The 20,027-nt window shown below is 36.0% G+C and overlaps 1 protein-coding gene across 1 annotated transcript in view; it reads right to left on the bottom strand.

The window, feature by feature from the left end:
- Positions 1-19,649, bottom strand: part of LOC124365404 — a 52,285-nt gene extending 32,636 nt beyond the window's left edge. Inside the window, exons 1-2 of the mRNA XM_046821384.1 lie at positions 19,613-19,649; positions 8,304-8,580 (exon numbers count right to left, since the gene is read on the bottom strand). Of these exons, the coding sequence (XP_046677340.1) occupies positions 8,304-8,580; positions 19,613-19,649 (314 nt within the window). The remainder of the gene's footprint in view (positions 1-8,303; positions 8,581-19,612) is intronic.
- Between the last annotated feature and the right edge of the window lie 378 nt (positions 19,650-20,027).

Here is a 20,027-nt window from a genome sequence, read left to right as displayed (position 1 = left end):
TGTCAGAAATTGTTTAAATGTAATAAAGATATTAGTATTATTATTATTATCTTGGTCTCTACAGTTGCATTAAAGCAATCAAATATTAAAAAGAGCCTGTTAAATGTAATCAACAGTTCTATGTAAACATTGTTTTATAACAGCACAACCATATAGCAAATATGTATAGGTATACACTTTTTGACTGATTTTCTTGATAGTGGCAACAAGGCAAACTCAACAATGGAGTCAGAAGTACAATCTACTCGAGCCAGAAGTACTCATACACGTGCAAAGCCTACGAAATTGCATGCGAAACCGCGAGTAACTGCTAGTAGAAACATAAACACAAAGACATACTAAGCGAAAAAGGGTATTAGGAACCGTTAATGTTGGTACTATTTAATGTGTATTGAAATAATAATTTTCGACGATGTGTGGGGCCTACTGTATCTCTTTGCCCACACAACTGGACGCTGCACTGCGCTAATTGCTACTTCCTATTTACCCCTACGTCCGGTAATCGAGTAGAATACGTGTTGTGCACCAAAATAGTTTTAACTATTCTGGAAGGCTCGTTACACCATATATACCTCAACTTGGATTTACCACTCTTTTTACTAAATAAACATTAAGATATGTGCTTACATTTACTGTGTCCACATAGTCATATCGCGCTTTTCATTAATTTTAGCTACTCTATTATTAATCTCAGATATATGAAACACACATAAATTTAAAAAATGTATTAAATTTTAATTAGCTGAGTAACCCACTGTTCTCATATGTGGCTAATGTTTTTACGAATGGCAACTTCGTAAAGAAAAGTTCAGTATATTTTGTGGCTAGCAAGGTTTTACACTGTGATTTAGGTCCAACGTGAATAACGTCGAGTGTTTCATGAAAATCCCTCTGACAGACGCAGCATATTGGTGAGATAAGACGTTTAAGGAAATAGGCAGCTTATTGGACAAAACGTGGAAAGGCAGTCTATTAACAGAAGATACAACTGTTGAAAACATTCAAATCCGTTTTGTAAGAAGCCCGAAAAGGTTTTGAGTGGCTACATGGACACACACATGGAGATCCTTGCCTGACCAGCAATTATCGACCAATTTCAATCTTGGCTATATTCAGTAAAGTGTTTGAAAAATTGTTTCTGAAGAGATTGTTAAACTTTGTGGAACAGTTTAATATATTTTCACCTAGCCAGTTTGGCTTCAAAAACAAGCTTGTGGACCTGATAGCTGAGGGCTTTGATAGACGAGTGTACTCACTCGGTGTCTTCTTGGATCTGTCCAAGGCCTTCGACTGCGTACATCATGCTAAACTACTGTCTGAGCTTGAACATTGCGGTATTAGGGGGCTGCCACACATGTGGATTAAGTCTTTCCTTGAAGGCAGATATCAGTGTGTCCAAATTGAAAACTCAATCTCACCTAAAATAAGAATGGACAGTGGGGTCCCTCAGGGATCCGTTCTTGGCCCCGTTCTCTTTTTGATTTACGCTAACAATTTGAACAATACTATTCAAAGTGGACATCTTGTTCAGTACGCAGATGACACGACTCTCTGTCTACGATCTAAGTCAAAAAATGACTTGTAAATAGAAACCTACATGGAAATTAATTCATGCATTCAATTCTTTGAAGAAAAAACCTTGTAATAAACAATCAAAAAACAAACTTCATTAATTTCAACTTGCGGCGGCAAGAAAATGAAAATTTACCAGTGGTCATAGTGAACGATTCTCCTATAGAGGAAGTCGATTCTACTACATTCCTAGGAATGCACCTCGATAGAGGGCTGACTTGGAGTTTCGACGGGCTATGTTCCAAAGTTGCCAATGGTATCTTTGCTCTGCGGAACTTAGCAAAATATTGTTCTGAAAAAATTATTAAAATGTCCTATTATGGGCTAGTATACCCACACTTTTCTTATGGAATACGATTGTTGGGTGGCTACGCAAAATACAAATTTGAAAGAGCCTTTCGGCTACAAAAGAAGGCAGTCAGAATCATTGCAAATTTAAAATTTAGAGAGTCGAGTAGAGATGCCTTCAGGAGTTTGGGATTACTGACTTTGCCCTGCCTCTATATCCTGGAGGTTGCCCTGTATTGTAGATACAAATGCGATTTGACACAGGGTAGTGACGTCCACGGATATAACACGAGGGGAAGGGACAACTTGACAGTTCAGTCTCACAGAACCATGGCTTATGAACAACTTCCATCGCAGGTTTGTGTTAAAATGATAAACAAACTCCCGGTGTGCATCAAAGAATTTACAACAAAGAAATGTTTCAAAGCTCGATTACGAGATCTTTTAGTGTCGAATGCGTTTTATTCCGTTGATGAGTTCATGACAAATCGCTGGGAATGATAAAATTACTTTGTTAACTCTGTTACCGAAATGAATAACATCTTTGTGCTGACGATTGTAAAAGAATGTTTAATTAATGTAACATTGTTAAAATTGATGTTTAAAAACTCAAATTGTATTAGAATAAGTTATACGCATGCAATACAATTGTAAAAAATTGTCTACTGCAATAAAGAAAATTTGAATTTTGAAAATTTGAATTTGGTGGTGAGTTGAATTCTAGGTAATTCCATAAGTTCATAAAGTTTTGAAGAAAAAATGTAAATTTAGTGGTTAAAAACTCCCAACTATTGTATGTTTTGAAGCCAGATGACAAATTAAAAGGGTATGGCTTTGCTGTTGTTATTCTGTATGAAAATGAACTGAATCAACATTTTTAATACCAAATTGTTTTAGTATTGAGGCTACCTTTCACTTGTCTGGAAGCGTATATCGTCATAACGTCTGTATATTGAACACTTGAAGCAACGAATCAGAGCTATGATTGAAGCAGTTACCCCAAAAGTCCTGATCAAAATATGGGAAGAGATCAAAGTTCGCTTGAACGTTCTGTTCATTAATTTATTCATGTTGAGCTCAGATAAACTGACGTAAGACTATTTAAAGTACTCTTTAATCCTATATTAATCTCATTCTTGTGCTGTATATAATTTTGTAAATAAAGTTATTTAAAAGTGTGACATGACTTTGTGGACACACTGTACATATTTGTATTTTTAGAATTGTTTATGGAAGTGACCGAATCCTCGGTAAACGCTTTGTACTAAATGAGCAACACCGGTATGTACAGTACTGTATGTCTGAAAATTATATTCTTGGTTTAGTGGCTTGTACATAAGCTACTTTATCGCAGATCCAGACACGATTTCAGTGGATTCATTAGTCAACAAACTTTTGAATTTGCTTATTGACATAAATCATAATGTTATCAATCTAGCGACATTTGTTGGATCTACTTCATAATTCCAAGGATACATTTTCGTCATCTTTGAATCCAGCAAATGTGACACCTAAGAGAGAGGTGGCCCAACATAAGAGCCAAGCTTTTTTAATTCTATTGATTTTTATTGTAGTATCGATAAATGCTTTTTGACTGGAATATTCAGTATTTTCTGTAAGCACAACATGGCAAGTAAAACCGATCGATGCAGTGAAGAGTCGGGTAGATACAACGGTACAAGGTCAGGAGGGTAAACTACCTATCTCTTGGTGTTTTAACCTTTGACTGCGTTAGCCGCAACACAGTTCTTTATAAATTGCACATGGTGGTGTCACCGCAGTGCAGCTCAATGAGAAGGTTGCATCACGGAGTCCCACAAGGATCAATACTAGGTTAAATATTCATTAATGATATTCACAGCACGGCAGCATTGTACGAATGCATACGACTTTAGAATAAGATCAAACAAAGAAGTAACTTATGAAAAACTAGCCAGAAATTAAGGAGCTCGATAACTCTATTCATCTTATCAATAAAATTATCTGAAAACAAATGCACAAAAAAGGTTCTTTATCGACTTTGGTTTCGGATAGTTCGTAACTGAAGAATTGCGACAGAAGCAGCAAACAATACCAATACCGAATACCAATACCAAACTAATTTCTTAGGAGTGCATCTAGGCCAAAGACTGACGTGTTATGAACAAATAAACCACGTACATAATATATTATTATCCTCATGTGATATATCCACATACTGGTACTGGAGGGGGGAGGGATGGATTAACATATTTCTCTATGAGACGAACTGATAGGAAACTGCAATCTGAACTATACATAACGGGTGTCCATCACAAGTAGGTGTTCTAATAGTCTTATACTTCTACAACGCCATGGCCGAACAGGTTTTCTTTAAGGAAGGACGAATTCTAAGGGGATGATATGGGCACTACACACAGGACAGACAAACACGTTGAACGAGTATATGAACATTATGTTCTACTGAGGCATACTATCTGAATTAGTGGAAAAAGGCAAATATAGCTATTACTCAAAGTGATAACAATGAAATCAATTACATGCAACATTGCATTGAGTTTACAAATAACAACAATATAAGTTTGAACGCTGAATTTATCTCCAGTTCACATCCCTCTTAGTGCAGCGTCTGAAATATGATTGTGCACCTGATGAGACAATGAGAATGCCTCTTCGACTAGACTACACTATATTTTGTGGTCTAAGTGTCTCTGGTGTCAAAACGATGTAAAGAGTTCATTATGAGCTTCTTCGTCACAGACTTTTTTGGATCTCTTCAGACGAAAATTACTCTAGATTCCAGAAGTCAAGTCTGTAACATCGCCAGATCCCTGACGCTGCACTAAGAGGATGTGAACTAGAACTAAATTCAACATTCACATTGAATCAACCCTTCCCACCATACTCGTAGCTACGTTACGTGAAATGTAAGCGTATTACAATATTGCTACGTTGGAACGAGCATGTCACGAATACAGCCACTGCGGCTAATATCTGCTCTCCCACCATACTCGTAGCTACGTTACGTGAAATGTAAGCGTATTACAATATTGCTACGTTGGAACGAGCATGTCACGAATACAGCCACTGCGGCTAATATCTGCTCTCCCACCATACTCGTAGCTACGTTACGTGTAATGTAAGCGTATTACAATATTACTACGTTGGAACGAGCATGTCACGAATACAGCCACTGCGGCTAATATCTGCTCTCCCACCATACTCGTAGCTACGTTACGTGTAATGTAAGCGTATTACAATATTGCTACGTTGGAACGAGCATGTCACGAATACAGCCACTGCGGCTAATATCTGCTCTCCCACCATACTCGTAGCTACGTTACGTGTAATGTAAGCGTATTACAATATTGCTACGTTGGAACGAGCATGTCACGAATACAGCCACTGCGGCTAATATCTGCTCTCCCACTATACTCGTAGCTACGTTACGTGTAATGTAAGCGTATTACAATATTGCTACGTTGGAACGAGCATGTCACGAATACAGCCACTGCGGCTAATATCTGCTCTCCCACCATACTCGTAGCTACGTTACGTGTAATGTAAGCGTATTACAATATTGCTACGTTGGAACGAGCATGTCACGAATACAGCCACTGCGGCTAATATCTGCTCTCCCACCATACTCGTAGCTACGTTACGTGTAATGTAAGCGTATTACAATATTGCTACGTTGGAACGAGCATGTCACGAATACAGCCACTGCGGCTAATATCTGCTCTCCCACCATACTCGTAGCTACGTTACGTGAAATGTAAGCGTATTACAATATTGCTACGTTGGAACGAGCATGTCACGAATACAGCCACTGCGGCTAATATCTGCTCTCCCACCATACTCGTAGCTACGTTACGTGTAATGTAAGCGTATTACAATATTGCTACGTTGGAACGAGCATGTCACGAATACAGCCACTGCGGCTAATATCTGCTCTCCCACCATACTCGTAGCTACTTTACGTGTAATGTAAGCGTATTACAATATTGCTACGTTGGAACGAGCATGTCACGAATACAGCCACTGCGGCTAATATCTGCTCAGTGTGCATCTGGACATCTAACTCATCACTTTGTGGTTTGCCGCCTCGGCACGATACAGAAGTACAACTGGACAACTGAGTCACGCGATATCACTCAATTAGCTGGTTGACACACCTCGCGCGCTTGTCGTGTCCAAAGCCCGCAGCTGTGACAGTGTTCTTGTAAATCTAAAACCAAATATACTGTATCGAACAAATTAGATTTTCCAATCTGATCAGTTAATACTTTGAATTTGTATGCTGTTATTAAATTTTGGATCTGGTAATCTTGTTTACGATGAAACAAAAATGTACTAGAACTCAGAACTGATGGATGACGATGAGACTGGACATGCTATACCTACCCTGGGAACCTATAGATTTCTGTTATTAATAAAACATATACATCATCTAAAAGCATATCTAGAACTAAAACGCAGAAATAGCTCCATGGAATATCTAATAATACTACTTACACTAGGAAACTGTATGTTAATATAATAAGTATTATTTGTTAATAATATTACAACATTATTACATTTTGTACTTAATAGACTAGATGAAATTAAAATAAGGATAAAATACAATCTATAAAAAAACCAGTATGATACTCATATATTATTCTCATACAGAACAAGAGTATCGTAAAGAAATGATAACTAATGACCGATTTCGTAAGGGTTTACAAAAAAATTAATTTAATTATGAACTTAGAACTCTCAATTTTTAGTTTGTCGTTCTTTAAGAGACATACAACAAACGCTGTATAAGAATTGTTTTTACTGTCATTATTTTTTTAATAATGAGGAATTAAATGGAGAAAGCTTAAGTTTTAAACAGAAAACTGTGCTTTTCTCCATAATCCACAAAAACACAAAAATATTTTTCTTCGCCTAATATACAGGTGACTACTACCCAAATAGTAAAAAATTCTGGAAGGATTGTAAAAGAAAATCCTGTTTCCTTCAGTAAAAAATTGTTTCTGATGTAATATAGGTGTATGTATTAACATGGTAGACGTTTGAAGTGAGATGTTTAGCGTGTGATAAAGGTCACCGGGATCCGGCTCCGTCAGGGAGCTTCTTTAGAAAAACGAACTATAGTAGCGTACACAATATTAAGCAATAAACATAATTACGTTCAACAGCTAATAGCAGACACTACTGAAACACGGATACGACATGGATGTTACATGGAAATCCAATACAGCACATAATATTAAAATAGAGATAATAATTCTTCGAATATATTTGATTACATTACAATACAATATTATCAAACAGTGTATATTATAATATAGGGGTACAGGCTTCGCTGAGGTTGTATGCAAAGTCTCCACGTCTATAGCTCCACGTGTTACTATGTCACAAGTTAAAATTACACAAATAATTGTATTTTTTTAGAAACCTATTTATTCCGTGATAGTCCTTGTTGCTATCGTGGTTGCCAATCTGACCGACGTAAAATATTCACAAACGCACGGTCAAACCCAATTTAGTGACACGCACAATCTCCGAACTGTTGAGTATTAGAAATTAAGTTTCATGCATAATTTTCTAAATCTATATTTCAGTTCGTTTTCGCAATATCTTGCGGACAGACAGACAGAATGAAGATTTCCTAACAGCACGAGCGATAGCCATCGCTAACGCTCAGCCAATTTAAAACATAATCGTACAAATCATAGGTTCCAACTGTAATAGAATAATTTTTTTAACAAAAACATTTTTAAACTTTACTAGCCCATATAATATACTAGAAGATAGACGTGTGGATTTGGAAACACTAAGCACATTAATTCATGCACATTTAAATATTGAAGACTCTTGGAGCAATTGGAAAAATATTTAAATAGTACTAAATGTCAATAAAACAGTACTTTTCCAAATGATTTATTTTTTGACGAGGCCTTTCGAAACCAAAAGTTTCAACACCAGGCGACTCCAAAAATGATATTACTCCACTATAAAAAAACTAAGAAAATAATGTAAATATTAAATTAGTGGAGTCAGCTGATGATGAAAGCTTTGGTTTCGAAAGGCCTCGTCCAAAAAATAAATCATTTGGAAAAGTAATGTTTTATTAACATTTAAATATGCTTGTAAATTATGGTTCTGGGTATTGTATACAAAAATCTAATGATGGCAAAACATTTCCCAATTCGTCTTTCCTACAAACTTTGCCATAAGTCCAAGATTACTAATAGGCGCTATGAGCAAAACACAAAATACATCTGAAATGTTTAATTTAATTTTAACAATCAATATGAGTAATTTAATAAATTACTACTATCAGAATTTTGATATATGTGGAAAACTTTGTTCAAATAAAAAGTTTTGTTTCTGTGCATATTGAATATCAATTGTAATTAAATAGTTACGATAATATGTTTGTCTACGATGAGCACAATGTAGTCCTGACTAACCTGCAGTAAAGCATCCAGCAAATGTAGCGGTGCAGAGACAGGGGGGCACTGGCATCTATCTGACTATCGCGGCCGGTAGTAGAACTGCGACTGACTGACTGACCCCGCGACTGACTGACTACCCCTACTCTACTACCTCCACTTGTGTACCGGAAACACTCATCAACACAGTCGTCCTGTCTGCGAGCCCTATACAGCTCCTTGTCTGTCTGGCCCAGGGGAGGGCGGCAAGTTTCTGTACTACTGTACTGACTCACGGATACAGAGTTGCTGGATACTCACAACACCACACAAGGGAGGGGGATTCAGACGAAATTGCCACCATCAGACTGTTTTCATGGGGGCTTCTTTAAAAAATGTTCTACAGAACGCATTAAAAACTTTTTTTATTTTGCCGCATCCTTGTACATTACCATATTAGAATCATCCATATGCCATTTGGCATTATGCAAAGGAACATACTACTTTTGTAGTTTTGTATATACTTTCACTGACCAAGTTGAAGTTTATCCTCTTTATGTTTTCAAATGCAAGATTCTGATTAGTACTACTCATATAATTGAATTTCAAATTTGTTAACGTACACTGTAACTATTGTGAAAGAAAGATCATCGCCAGACAGTTATTGAAGTGTTATAGAACGGCGTTACACAGAGTTTCTGGAGCTGTACACAGGCCTTCATCAGGGGTTTCCCGTCATTATGGCACTACAACTTCCCAAAGAAAGTAGTATTGCGAAACTTCAAAAACGAGACTATATCATTGAGAAAGTGTGGTTTCGTAGCCCAGAACGAAAAAATCTGGGAATCCAGTTATGGGACCAATTTCTTCCTTGGGAAGAAGCAAAGTGAAGCTCTCAAACTAATTGGTGAAAAACATTACAGTGCAGTAAGTGAAGTATTTCGCTCATCAAGTGTATTTTATGCTGATATGAATTGGATTAGATTGTTTGCATATGTTTTATGTGAGATATTAACATAGCAAAATATTGCATGTTGCAGAAATATTTGCATCAAAATACAAACAAAAAATGGATGATATCCTCAGTTCAACACAAATCTCAGATATTGTTTTTCCTCATTTGATATTTGTGTAAGATTTTAAAAACTATGTTTTGAACATTACCTCCAAGATTCACTGCCCGTTATTTACTTTGCTAGCTGTGGTAAATAGTCGAAATGTATTCTACAAGTCGCATGTTTTAGACGGCTTATGGACAGGCATTGCAGAGTAACGGTAATTCAATTATAAATTTTGCAACAAGTAATGTAATACAGGGTTATTCACGAAGATATGCAGAAACTGCAGGAGCTCATGTTACATGTAAAAATAATGAACAAGTTTATATAGGCATGGATTCGGAAATACTTCGTTAGCGAGTTACCGCTAGCGAAAGATTTCGCCCGGATTTCAGCTCACCACGTCAAACGAGGTCTTCCTGAAATTTTGGTAAGGTACATTAAGGGGCGAATTCAATAGTTTGTTATGATTTTTACCCTTGTAAACGGAATAAAACAGATCACACAGTTGTAAACTACAGTAAGTAGTTTTTTTCTCATTTTATATTTGATAAAATAATATTAGCTACAGTTGACGTAGAATCGCTCTACACCAATATTCCACACGGACGTCGTCGAAGAAATTAGGAAATTTTTAGATAAAAGACCGAAAAACGCTTATAATTGTATCACTCATTTAATTATTATAATCTTGACCATGAACAATTTTAAATTTTACACATAATTTTTCTTCAAATAAATAGCACAACAGTGGGGACAACAATGTCTTATTCATACACCAATCTTTTTACGGCATTAGCCTACTTAAGAAAGATTGGTTATGAACCCATATTTATTTTTTTGCTTGGTTTCGTTATATTTACAATATCTTTCTTGTTTGGAATACTGGAATGGAAGATCTAAGTGTTTCTAAAAAAATAAACGATTTCAGCACTTAATTTCAAGTGGAAACCCTCACATTCAGTGCATGTTCTTGATTTAGACATTTTATTAAACGAAGATCACGTCAAAATTCAAATTCATGTCATAGACAAAAATATTATGCAGTACGTACATTATATGGGCTGCTATCCACCGTATGTAAAACATCCCCAAGAGTCTTGTTCTAAGAATTAAGAATTACATATGGATGAAATTGAATTCCACAAATACATAAGTACGAGTAGTTCCTGAATAGAATAGAAAACTCTCTTTATTGCAGGAATATACAAACTCAATTTCAAATGAAATGAAACAAATAACACATGATTAAAACAGTTCATAAATAATTACTTACAACTAACAATAATTACTACTAAAATATATACTATAAATATGTAAATTCCCGCAAAAGGTAGCCCTTACAGGCATAAAGCCCAATAAGGGAACCCTATGCTAAGGTTTACCTCCCCAGTAAAACGAAAATGAAATAAAATCCTTATATAAAATTGAAGAAACAACAACTTTCATAATATATTTAATATATGTGTAAAAGAGTCTGCCAAACTAGAAATAATAGTGCTAAAATTAACACAAACTTATTACTTTTATCATAAAAAAATTATATACATATATTATAATATAGTACTTAATTTTATAATAACAATTTATATAATTGTACAATTATATTGTATTTTAAATATACTAGAGCTACATAAAAAATAATACTACATTTTATTTTAAAATCCATAGTTTTTTAGTTTTTAATTTTGAAACACGTACAATCATTAGATCTCGTATGTAAGGATGATACAATATTGAATGAGAGAACTAGACTCCCTCTCCCTCATACCCCTATTGCGGAACTGCTAGAAATGCACTCAATGCAAGTATTTTGCACCGGAGGGTACAATTTACCGTTAGCAGGAGGAGATGGCAATGTCGATCGGGTCTGCTTTATCGTCTACAATTCGTAAGCCGAACAGCTTTGTATAAGCACGCGCCTAGTGCTTTATGAAATCAGCCTCTTTAGCTCGTTGGTTAACACTATTATCTAGGTGCCCGACGATTGGTTACATTGGTGTGCAAAACTAAAATGTATGTCCTATTAAAAACGTATCACTAGTTATTCGTAACACCCCCCCCCCCCAAACACACACACACAATAAATAAAAACATATTTCTTCAACTTCAAAACTTTTCAGTTATATTATCAAAAAGCATGTATTAAAAAATAAAAACAAATAGGAGAATTAATAAAGTTAATGACGACAGTAGCATATGGCAGGGGTGCCCAACCTTTTTTACCCAAGGGCCACATTGTAAAGCCTTTATGGCCAGGCGGGCAACATCCCCAGGGATTTGGAACCCCAAACAAAACGTATTGCCCGGAGTTTGTTCCAGAAATCTTGTGCAAAATATGAGTTTTAAGGTTATTTGGCGCTTGTTTCCTGATTATTGTAATTTCTTATTATTTATTAGTTGTTAGGTAAAGGTTTATAATATATTATGTTTTTAGGTTCTTTTAGTAGAAATAAATATAAACCCAGACTTTTAGACGTTTGCTCTAATTCTGAGGGAACAATAAAAAAGTCATTGAATACATCGATTTTAATTAATCCTACTAGGATACTAGGACATACAAATTACGTGGCGAGTGGTTGGGTAGGGGTTACGTCGCCGCACCGCGCGCTGTGCCGTGCTTTACGCGCGCTCTATTCGCCAGCCGGTAGCCACCACCGTAGTCAGTGAAATCTGTCTGCAACTACTTTACTTCTTTCAACACTCATACTCCACCAAATGAATACGGCTCGTTCTACGTGAAATCGGCTGAACTGCTTGGTTCTCAAAATTTGTATTTATTTAATATTTCAAATGCTTGTAAACAAATTTGGTTGTTTTGGCAACAAGGCGGGCCACATAAAACTGACTCGCGGGCCGGATTCGGCCCGCGGGCCGTAGGTTGGGCAGCCCTGGCATATGGTATCCAAACAAGTAAATTTCACATATAACTTTTCCTAAACATACAGAAAGATAAAAAATAAAGAAAATATTATTAATTAACTATATATATATATATATATATATATATATATATATATATATTATTATATATATTTATTTTCATAATTTTGAAATTACTTATTGCCAATTACAGAGAAACATTTTTCAAAGGTTTGATTGTGTTGCACAACATGCGCAATCACGGGTCTCAGTAAATTGTTACATCGAACATCAGCACGATGATACTTTATCCTTACCCTAAGTGATGTCGATGCTTCTAGAATGTAGTTTTTAGTGGTATGTTGACAGGATAATTTGTAAATCATCTTCGCTGTCACAAGTAATTTGTTCTGGAAAAGAATAATTTTTCTGGGTCATATTGCTTTTGTAACAGTTTGCCTATTGCATCATGTTGTAAATTCCACAACGTGGTTTTATTGCATGGATTGCATTTGTTCTTGAAATTTGGATTGTTATCGGGTTTGTAAATATATTAAAATTTGGTGGTCTTTTAACAATAATTCTATAAAAAAAGGTCTATTCAAAATACTTTTTGTTCCTGGAGATGGTACAACAAGTTTGTAGGAGGTCTTCATAATTATATTTATTCTGAACAATTCAGAATGATATTTGGTTATAAAATGATGGGGGCATTCTTTCTACATTCAAATCATTGTTTTTGATTTTGGGTTTGGCTAGTTCACTATTAACCAATTTTGTGAGATATCTTCTGTTGATTAATAAACGATGTTATGTACTTGGAGACGTCAATTTCATCCATATATAATTAACTCTGATAACAAGACTTTTGGGGATGTTTTACATACCGTGGATGGCAGCTCATATAATTTAGATATTGCATACTATTTGTGTCTATGACATGAATTTTAATTTTAAAGTGACCTTTCTTTAATAAAATGTCTACATCAAGAACGTGCACTGAATGTGAGGGTTTCCACTTAAAATTAAGAGTTGAAATCGTTTATTTTTTTACAAATAATTTTTATAATCTCATTTAAGCCTCAGCGTCATAGCTATGCTGGCTGCGAAGTGCACTGGTTTTTATTTGTAAGTATATGATTGGACCTCCCGGGGATTTTAACCCGTGATCTCTCGGTTAGAGAGCCGAGACTATAACCATTAGTCTACGAAGGAGGACCACAAATGCTTAGATCTTCCATTCCATTATTGCAAACATGAAAGATATCATCAATATTAAGAAACTAAGCCAAGAGTAAGTGTTGGGTTTATAACAAACCTTTCTTAGGTAATGCCATAAAAAGATTGGCGTATAAATGAGACACTTTTGTTCCCTATTTTTGTCCTCTTTATTTGAAGACCGTTTACATCTGGAAACGTAAACTTGTTCATGATCAAGATTATAATTATTAAATGAGTGATAAAATTAGAGTGCTTTTCGGTCTTTATCTAAAAATGTCCCAATTGCTTCGACGACGTCCGTGTGGAAAATCGCTGTAAAGCGATTCTACAACTGTAACTAATATTACTTCATCAAATATTGATTGGGGGATTTACAATTAATTATCTTTCAAACAAATTAGTAGTATTTTTGATAAAGAAGAGCAACTATTTGACAAAAGGTTGTACAATTTTATTTATGTACACAGACACTGCACATCAAGAACATGCACGGAATGTGAGGGTTTCCACTTGAAATTAAGTATTGAAATCGTTTATTTCTTTACAAATACTTTTTTTAATCTCAATTAAGCCTCAGCGTCATAGCTATGCTGGCTGCGAAGTGCACTGGTTTTTATTTGTAAGTACATGATTGGACCTCCCGGGGATTTTAACCCGTGATCTCTCGGTTAGAGAGCCGAGACTATAACCATTAGTCTACGAAGGAGGACCACAAATGCTTAGATCTTCCATTCCATTATTGCAAACATGAAAGATATCATCAATATTAAGAAACTAAGCCAAGAGTAAGTGTTGGGTTGATAACAAATCTTTCTTAGGTAATGCCATAAAAAGATTGGCGTATAAATGAGACACTTTTGTTCCCTATTGTTGTCCTCTTTATTTGAAGACCGTTTACGTCTGGAAACGTAAACTTGTTCATGATCAAGATTATAATTATTAAATGAGTGATAAACTTAGAGTGCTTTTCGGTCTTTATCTAAAAATGTCCCAATTGCTTCGACGACGTCCGTGTGGAAAATCGCTGTAAAGCGATTCTACGTCAACTGTAACTAATATTACTTCATCAAATATTGATTGGGGGATTTACAATTAATTATCTTTCAAACAAATTAGTAGTATTTTTGATAAAGAAGAGCAACTATTTGACAAAAGGTTGTACAATTTTATTTATGTACACAGACACTGTTTTCTGTGGGAGCTCACAATACTAGAAATAATGGGTCGACCCAGAGGAAGGAGGTCTAATGTGCTTGTGTGTCAGGTAACATGCAGAATACAAGTGACTTTAGCTTTTTATGTATTACACTTTTAACTATATTATTTTAAATATTTAGCTTCGACCGTTTTCTAGGAGATGTCCTTTAATTTCTGCACTAAAATCATTGATTAGGCATTTGTTCATAATTCTGTAAACAGAATCTTAACTCCTAATGAGTTCTTTTCATAATAATACTGTTGAACCCCCATAACAAAGCTTAAATACGTAACTCTGAGGAGAATATTTTTATATGATGTCTGTAATGTCACGTGTTTAAATAAAGCATTCGGTAAACTAAGTTTTCATATTAATATTGTTGAATTCCTAGAACAAAGCTTATATCTGATACTCTGAGTAACATATTTTGTTTTGTATGACACGTGTACTGCACGCAGTAAACTAAATGTGTACAATAGTTTTATTTATTTTCCTTCTGAAACATAACTGTCAAAATAATCAGGGTGCTTGGGTATACGGCGAACGTTGTTGAGGATGGCCGGTGACACATGGCCACTTGACATAGGCTACTTGACAGTTGCTGACATATTTACTCCGATCAACGTGACACATAATGACGTTAAGAAATTCTTGGAAAAATCCAGTACTGACACTGTCGTTTAAGAATTTATTCACTTTAAAACACGTACCTATTTTAACAACATAAACAGTTTATTAATTGGTACTGTGAGCTTGAATATTCAATTTGTATTTGTTTTTCCCAATAGGCTTGGATTGATAATGATAAAAGTTTAGTTTCTCCAGAAAATTACGATATTTATACCACGACATACAATTGGAACAGCAATGATAGGAGTGGTTATTTGGTTATTTACTTGAATACTCTGGGAGAGCGACAGGACTGCAACTGAACTTTGAAACTGACGGTCGACCTTACAGTGTACATGGCAACTCGTCGATGAACTGCAACTTATTTTAGATGACTTATAACAACACTATTCCAAGACCAAAGAAAACACGACTTTATGAGTTTACAAGCGATACGGATATATACTTCAACATCTCATAAACAAGAAAGGCTTATAGTTATATATTTTATGGAGAGTAGAATTTATAGAGTGCATTAACAAACTCACAAGAGTAACAGAACAATCTACAACTTGCATTGATCACAGTTTATTAAACACTCAGGACTACAGGACTGTAACTAAGGGGGGTCTAACTACTGACTTGACCAAAAACGTAGCCAGGGGCGCGGTTCAAAACAACTGGCCCCATTTTGTTCCTTAAAAGTTCTTGCTCGTTTCTGTGTTGAGAACGATCTTTCAGTGGTACATGTCCGTAATAATAAATTATTTAAATAATAATAATTGTTTACTAAAATAGCAATTTAAAAAAATAGAAAATTTGGGGGGGATCGGACCCCTCGGACACCCTTGCTAGCTACGTCCCTGGACTTGACTGATCATTACGCAATGCTGCGCAAAGCCCTCCAAACCCGTCTTAACAGTAACGTTCACACTCATCTGGACCATGAGCTACTACAGGAACTGTTGGGGGAGCACAGTGCACTAAACCACGTGCTGCAGCAAAAAGACATTAACTTATGCTGCGACATATTTATACAATCTTTTGAAGACCTTAGAAATGTATTTCTTAAACCGAAAAGAAACACGCGCAACAAAAAACTTAAAACACGGATAACAGTAAATCTAATTAAGTCAATCAAAAAACGAGACAAACTTCGTGAAACATTGAAAAGGCAACAATTTAATGATACAAAACAGCTTGATACAGAGAAAAGAGATTAGAAATTCGTCGAATACCTCAAAACTATTTTGGAAAGTTGTCAATGAAATTGGCGTTGGAGCACGATCTCAAACCCAAATTCCCCATTCGCACCTTCCTGCATGCTTCAGATCAAGGGGGCGGTGACATAAAGGCTGTGGCAAGCTCTTTTAATATTTTCTTTTCTAATGTAGGTGCACGTTTAGCAAAGCAGTTTCCGCTGTCAGATGATGCCGCCTGCAGGTCCGATCATATATTACGACTGAACCCGGTCACATTCAGCCAGGTGGGGAGATGTTGCCGGGATCCTTGGTGGCTCTGCTCCTGGGGTCCATCAAATTCTTACATATGTTTGAAAAAATAATACTAGGAGTCTTCTACCGCCGATTTAACCAATCTCAGTTTTACTTCGGAGTTTCTCTAAGCAAATAAAAATTAACTAAAGCCAAAGTAACACCTTCGTATAAGTCTAATGATAATTCCGATTTGAACAAATACAGGCCGATTTCTTTATTACGTGCGGTCGGTAAAGAACTGGAGAAGTGCGTGAAATCTCAGTTTCAAAGTTATCTTGAAGTAAATAATCTTATATCCGATATAGCCCAGGTAAAATTACTTCTGACGCCCTTTTTGAAATTAATAAAACCATAATTAACTCTCTAAAAGGAAAATTATAAATCATTACTGGTTTTTTTATTGATCTATCCAAAACTTTCGTTTCCAAAGATAGAAATTTGTTGTTTAGTAAACTTGAACATAGTGGACACCAAGGGATGGCCTTAAATTGGTTTATAAGTTATCTTAGCGGTTGAATTCAAGCTGTGAGTACAAATAATATTGGCAGTGAACTCCAGGAAGTTAATTATGGAATGGTCCAGGGAAGCATGCTGGGTCCGCAGCACTTCAAGTGGGACTGAAATTGTGGAAAAAATTGAAAATGCGCTACGTAACGACTGTGGATGAACTGTCTGCGGTACTTCCGCAAATCTCTAGACCACAGAAACCTCGTATGTCGGAAACTATCAGCGAGGAGTGTCCCAAAACAGCTGAGATACCAACACAAGTCGAATCGAGTAGAGGCCGGGCAAGAGTTTTTGAGATGTACAAACTCCATGGACATATATTTCTCCGCTCCACAGTTTATGGAATTATGCAGTTTTCAACTCATTATAAGGCTCAACTAGAGTTTTTCTTTTCCAAACGAGTTAACGGATGACACCGCATATTTCGCACTTGGCGAGAGAGATTTGTCATTTTTCATGAAACTATTGTCGCATTGACAGTTCTCGACGTACTAACCTCGAACCGGTCTTGTTACGGAGGGGGAGGATCAGGCTACAGGGCAGTTTAGCCAACTAGTCAAACAATAATCCCTCCGGCCGTAAGAACCTCAGTACTTTCTGAATATGCCTCGTAAATATCAAAGAAATTTGTTTTAATAAACACTAATGCAACTTTAAATAAAAACTTATCAAACCAGTCCCGTGTCAATCATCTGTTGAAGTCGAGCAACTTTCGCTACCTAATGTACAAAAAATAATTAACTAGGAGACTAAAAATATAACAATCAATGGAACTCAAATTTCACAAATACAAGATCCAGAACAAAAACAGTAATTAAATGTAAGTCTGAAAGTTTCTATCTATTTCTCCTATACCAATACCAATATACCTATGTCCTATACCATCCTACTTTTTGTTATCTAGGTGCCGCGTTGTCGTTAGCTGAACTGCCGTCATGATATGAGAAATATCGATGAAATTTCCTAACTGCAAATAGTCTTCTCTTATCTGTCCAGATAAGTGCTTCGTGCGTGCAGCAGTGCGCGTGTATCGTGAAATGGTTAGTTTTGTACGTACATTGTAGGTTACCAAACATGACGTAATTTTCGTGCATACATCGTTTTTTACGCCCGACAACGATAAAAAATGTACGGAATTCGGTGATCCTTTCAAACTACAGAAGTCAAGTTCTCCCACACATACTTGAGACACTCTCAGGCATCAAGTTGACATAAAGAGATAATTGAGTACGTCTGAAACCTAATCCGGAGATGTTGAGACACAACCAGTTTGTTTTTGATGGATGGATGACTACTTCTGTTACTGATTTTTTGTATCACAGAGAAGTGAGGCGAGCTGAAAACCTTTGATAAAATTTCAACCAGATCTGCTGAAATTACGCGATGTGGTAAATGACGGAAGGCGACCATCAAACACTTTTGGTTTAAAGTTAGAGAAAAGAAAGCAATGGTTCTTGCTTTACCACCTGTATACTTCACGGTAAAAAGAGAAAGTACGTTTTAAAACGTCTTTCAAAGCATCCTTAGTTTTCAATGCCCATTGGATTTATTTTAGATGACTACCCCATAAAACAGTAAGGAGTTTGCAAAACATTATACGGAACTTTACGTACTTCTTGTCTACTAAATTTACAGTCCGATTCATAATCTTCATAAATGTTCTTCGTTGAGAGTTTTGAAAGACTATATGTACACAGGTTTTTGTTACACTATGCCAGATAAATGGGGGTTTCCTGAGCCTCGTGATTGGACAACACACAGATTGGGCAGTATGCGGGACAATTAATGACAATTAATTGTATTAATACACAATCCAACATAGGCATTTCACCACGTGTATGACCACCACTGTCAATGGACAGAAATGTATACTGAAACTACCACATACGAGGATATATTTACAATTTTAATTCTTGCGCTTACACGATTAGTTGGTACCCTTGATCGGCGATTGGTTCAGCTCCAGCCAATCACGGCAAAGCACCGACTCTTCACTCACTTGCGGATGTGTATTACCGTTTTATTTAAATTTTGCTGCCTGGACTTGCTACAGTGAGGCCGATATACGATTGTCTCAAGATTCCAGCTGTCTTAGCACCTTTAAACGCGGTATGAACACGAAAATTTATATGACAGATATATTTAGATAGAGTTTCAGAAGCTCTTCAAAATTATCATAAAATAGCACAGCTGTCATTTTAAGCATAATTTTGAGTGTAGTCTAAAAATTGAACTTCTTACTAATGTAAATGGCACTATTGACCAAAAACATCGTTTTATTCTTTCAGGATTTTTTCCGGACATGTTCCATCGTTCGTGATACCAGAAATCAGCCTAGTTATTGGTTTCACGAAATATTTTTCCGTTGATTTAAATATTTTAATAAAATTACTGTACCAGAGTCCTCCCTTATGGCAATCTTCACGGCTTTCATAGTAGCAGGATATCCATAATGGGGAGGAGTAAGAAATTGGGACCACCTTGGTTTGCCTACATGTAAGTTATATTAGTTTTTTTCTTTAGCCTGTCCAGAAGAGTAGGTCCTACTTGGATTGATAAACCAACCAAAAGTGGACCCTCCTGGAGACAGGAAACACTTACAAATCTTTTCAAGTAATTAATATTGTTATTGGGCGGTGAAATGTCGATAAAAAGCCTCCGAATAAACATCAACTTCTTTCACGGAATGGTGCCAATACTTTATACTGAGAGAATACCTCCCGTGGAGAATACCATTACATCTTTAGTATACGATTTAACGCGCATCCGTGAATTTAGACTGCAAGAATATCTTGCATATTCGTCCTGACCT

This window comes from Homalodisca vitripennis, chromosome 6 (genome assembly GCF_021130785.1).
Source record: "Homalodisca vitripennis isolate AUS2020 chromosome 6, UT_GWSS_2.1, whole genome shotgun sequence".
Classification (NCBI taxonomy): Eukaryota; Metazoa; Arthropoda; class Insecta; order Hemiptera; family Cicadellidae; genus Homalodisca; species Homalodisca vitripennis.
Note: the sequence above shows the minus strand (reverse complement) of the source record. Positions and strands in the feature narration are given on the sequence as shown.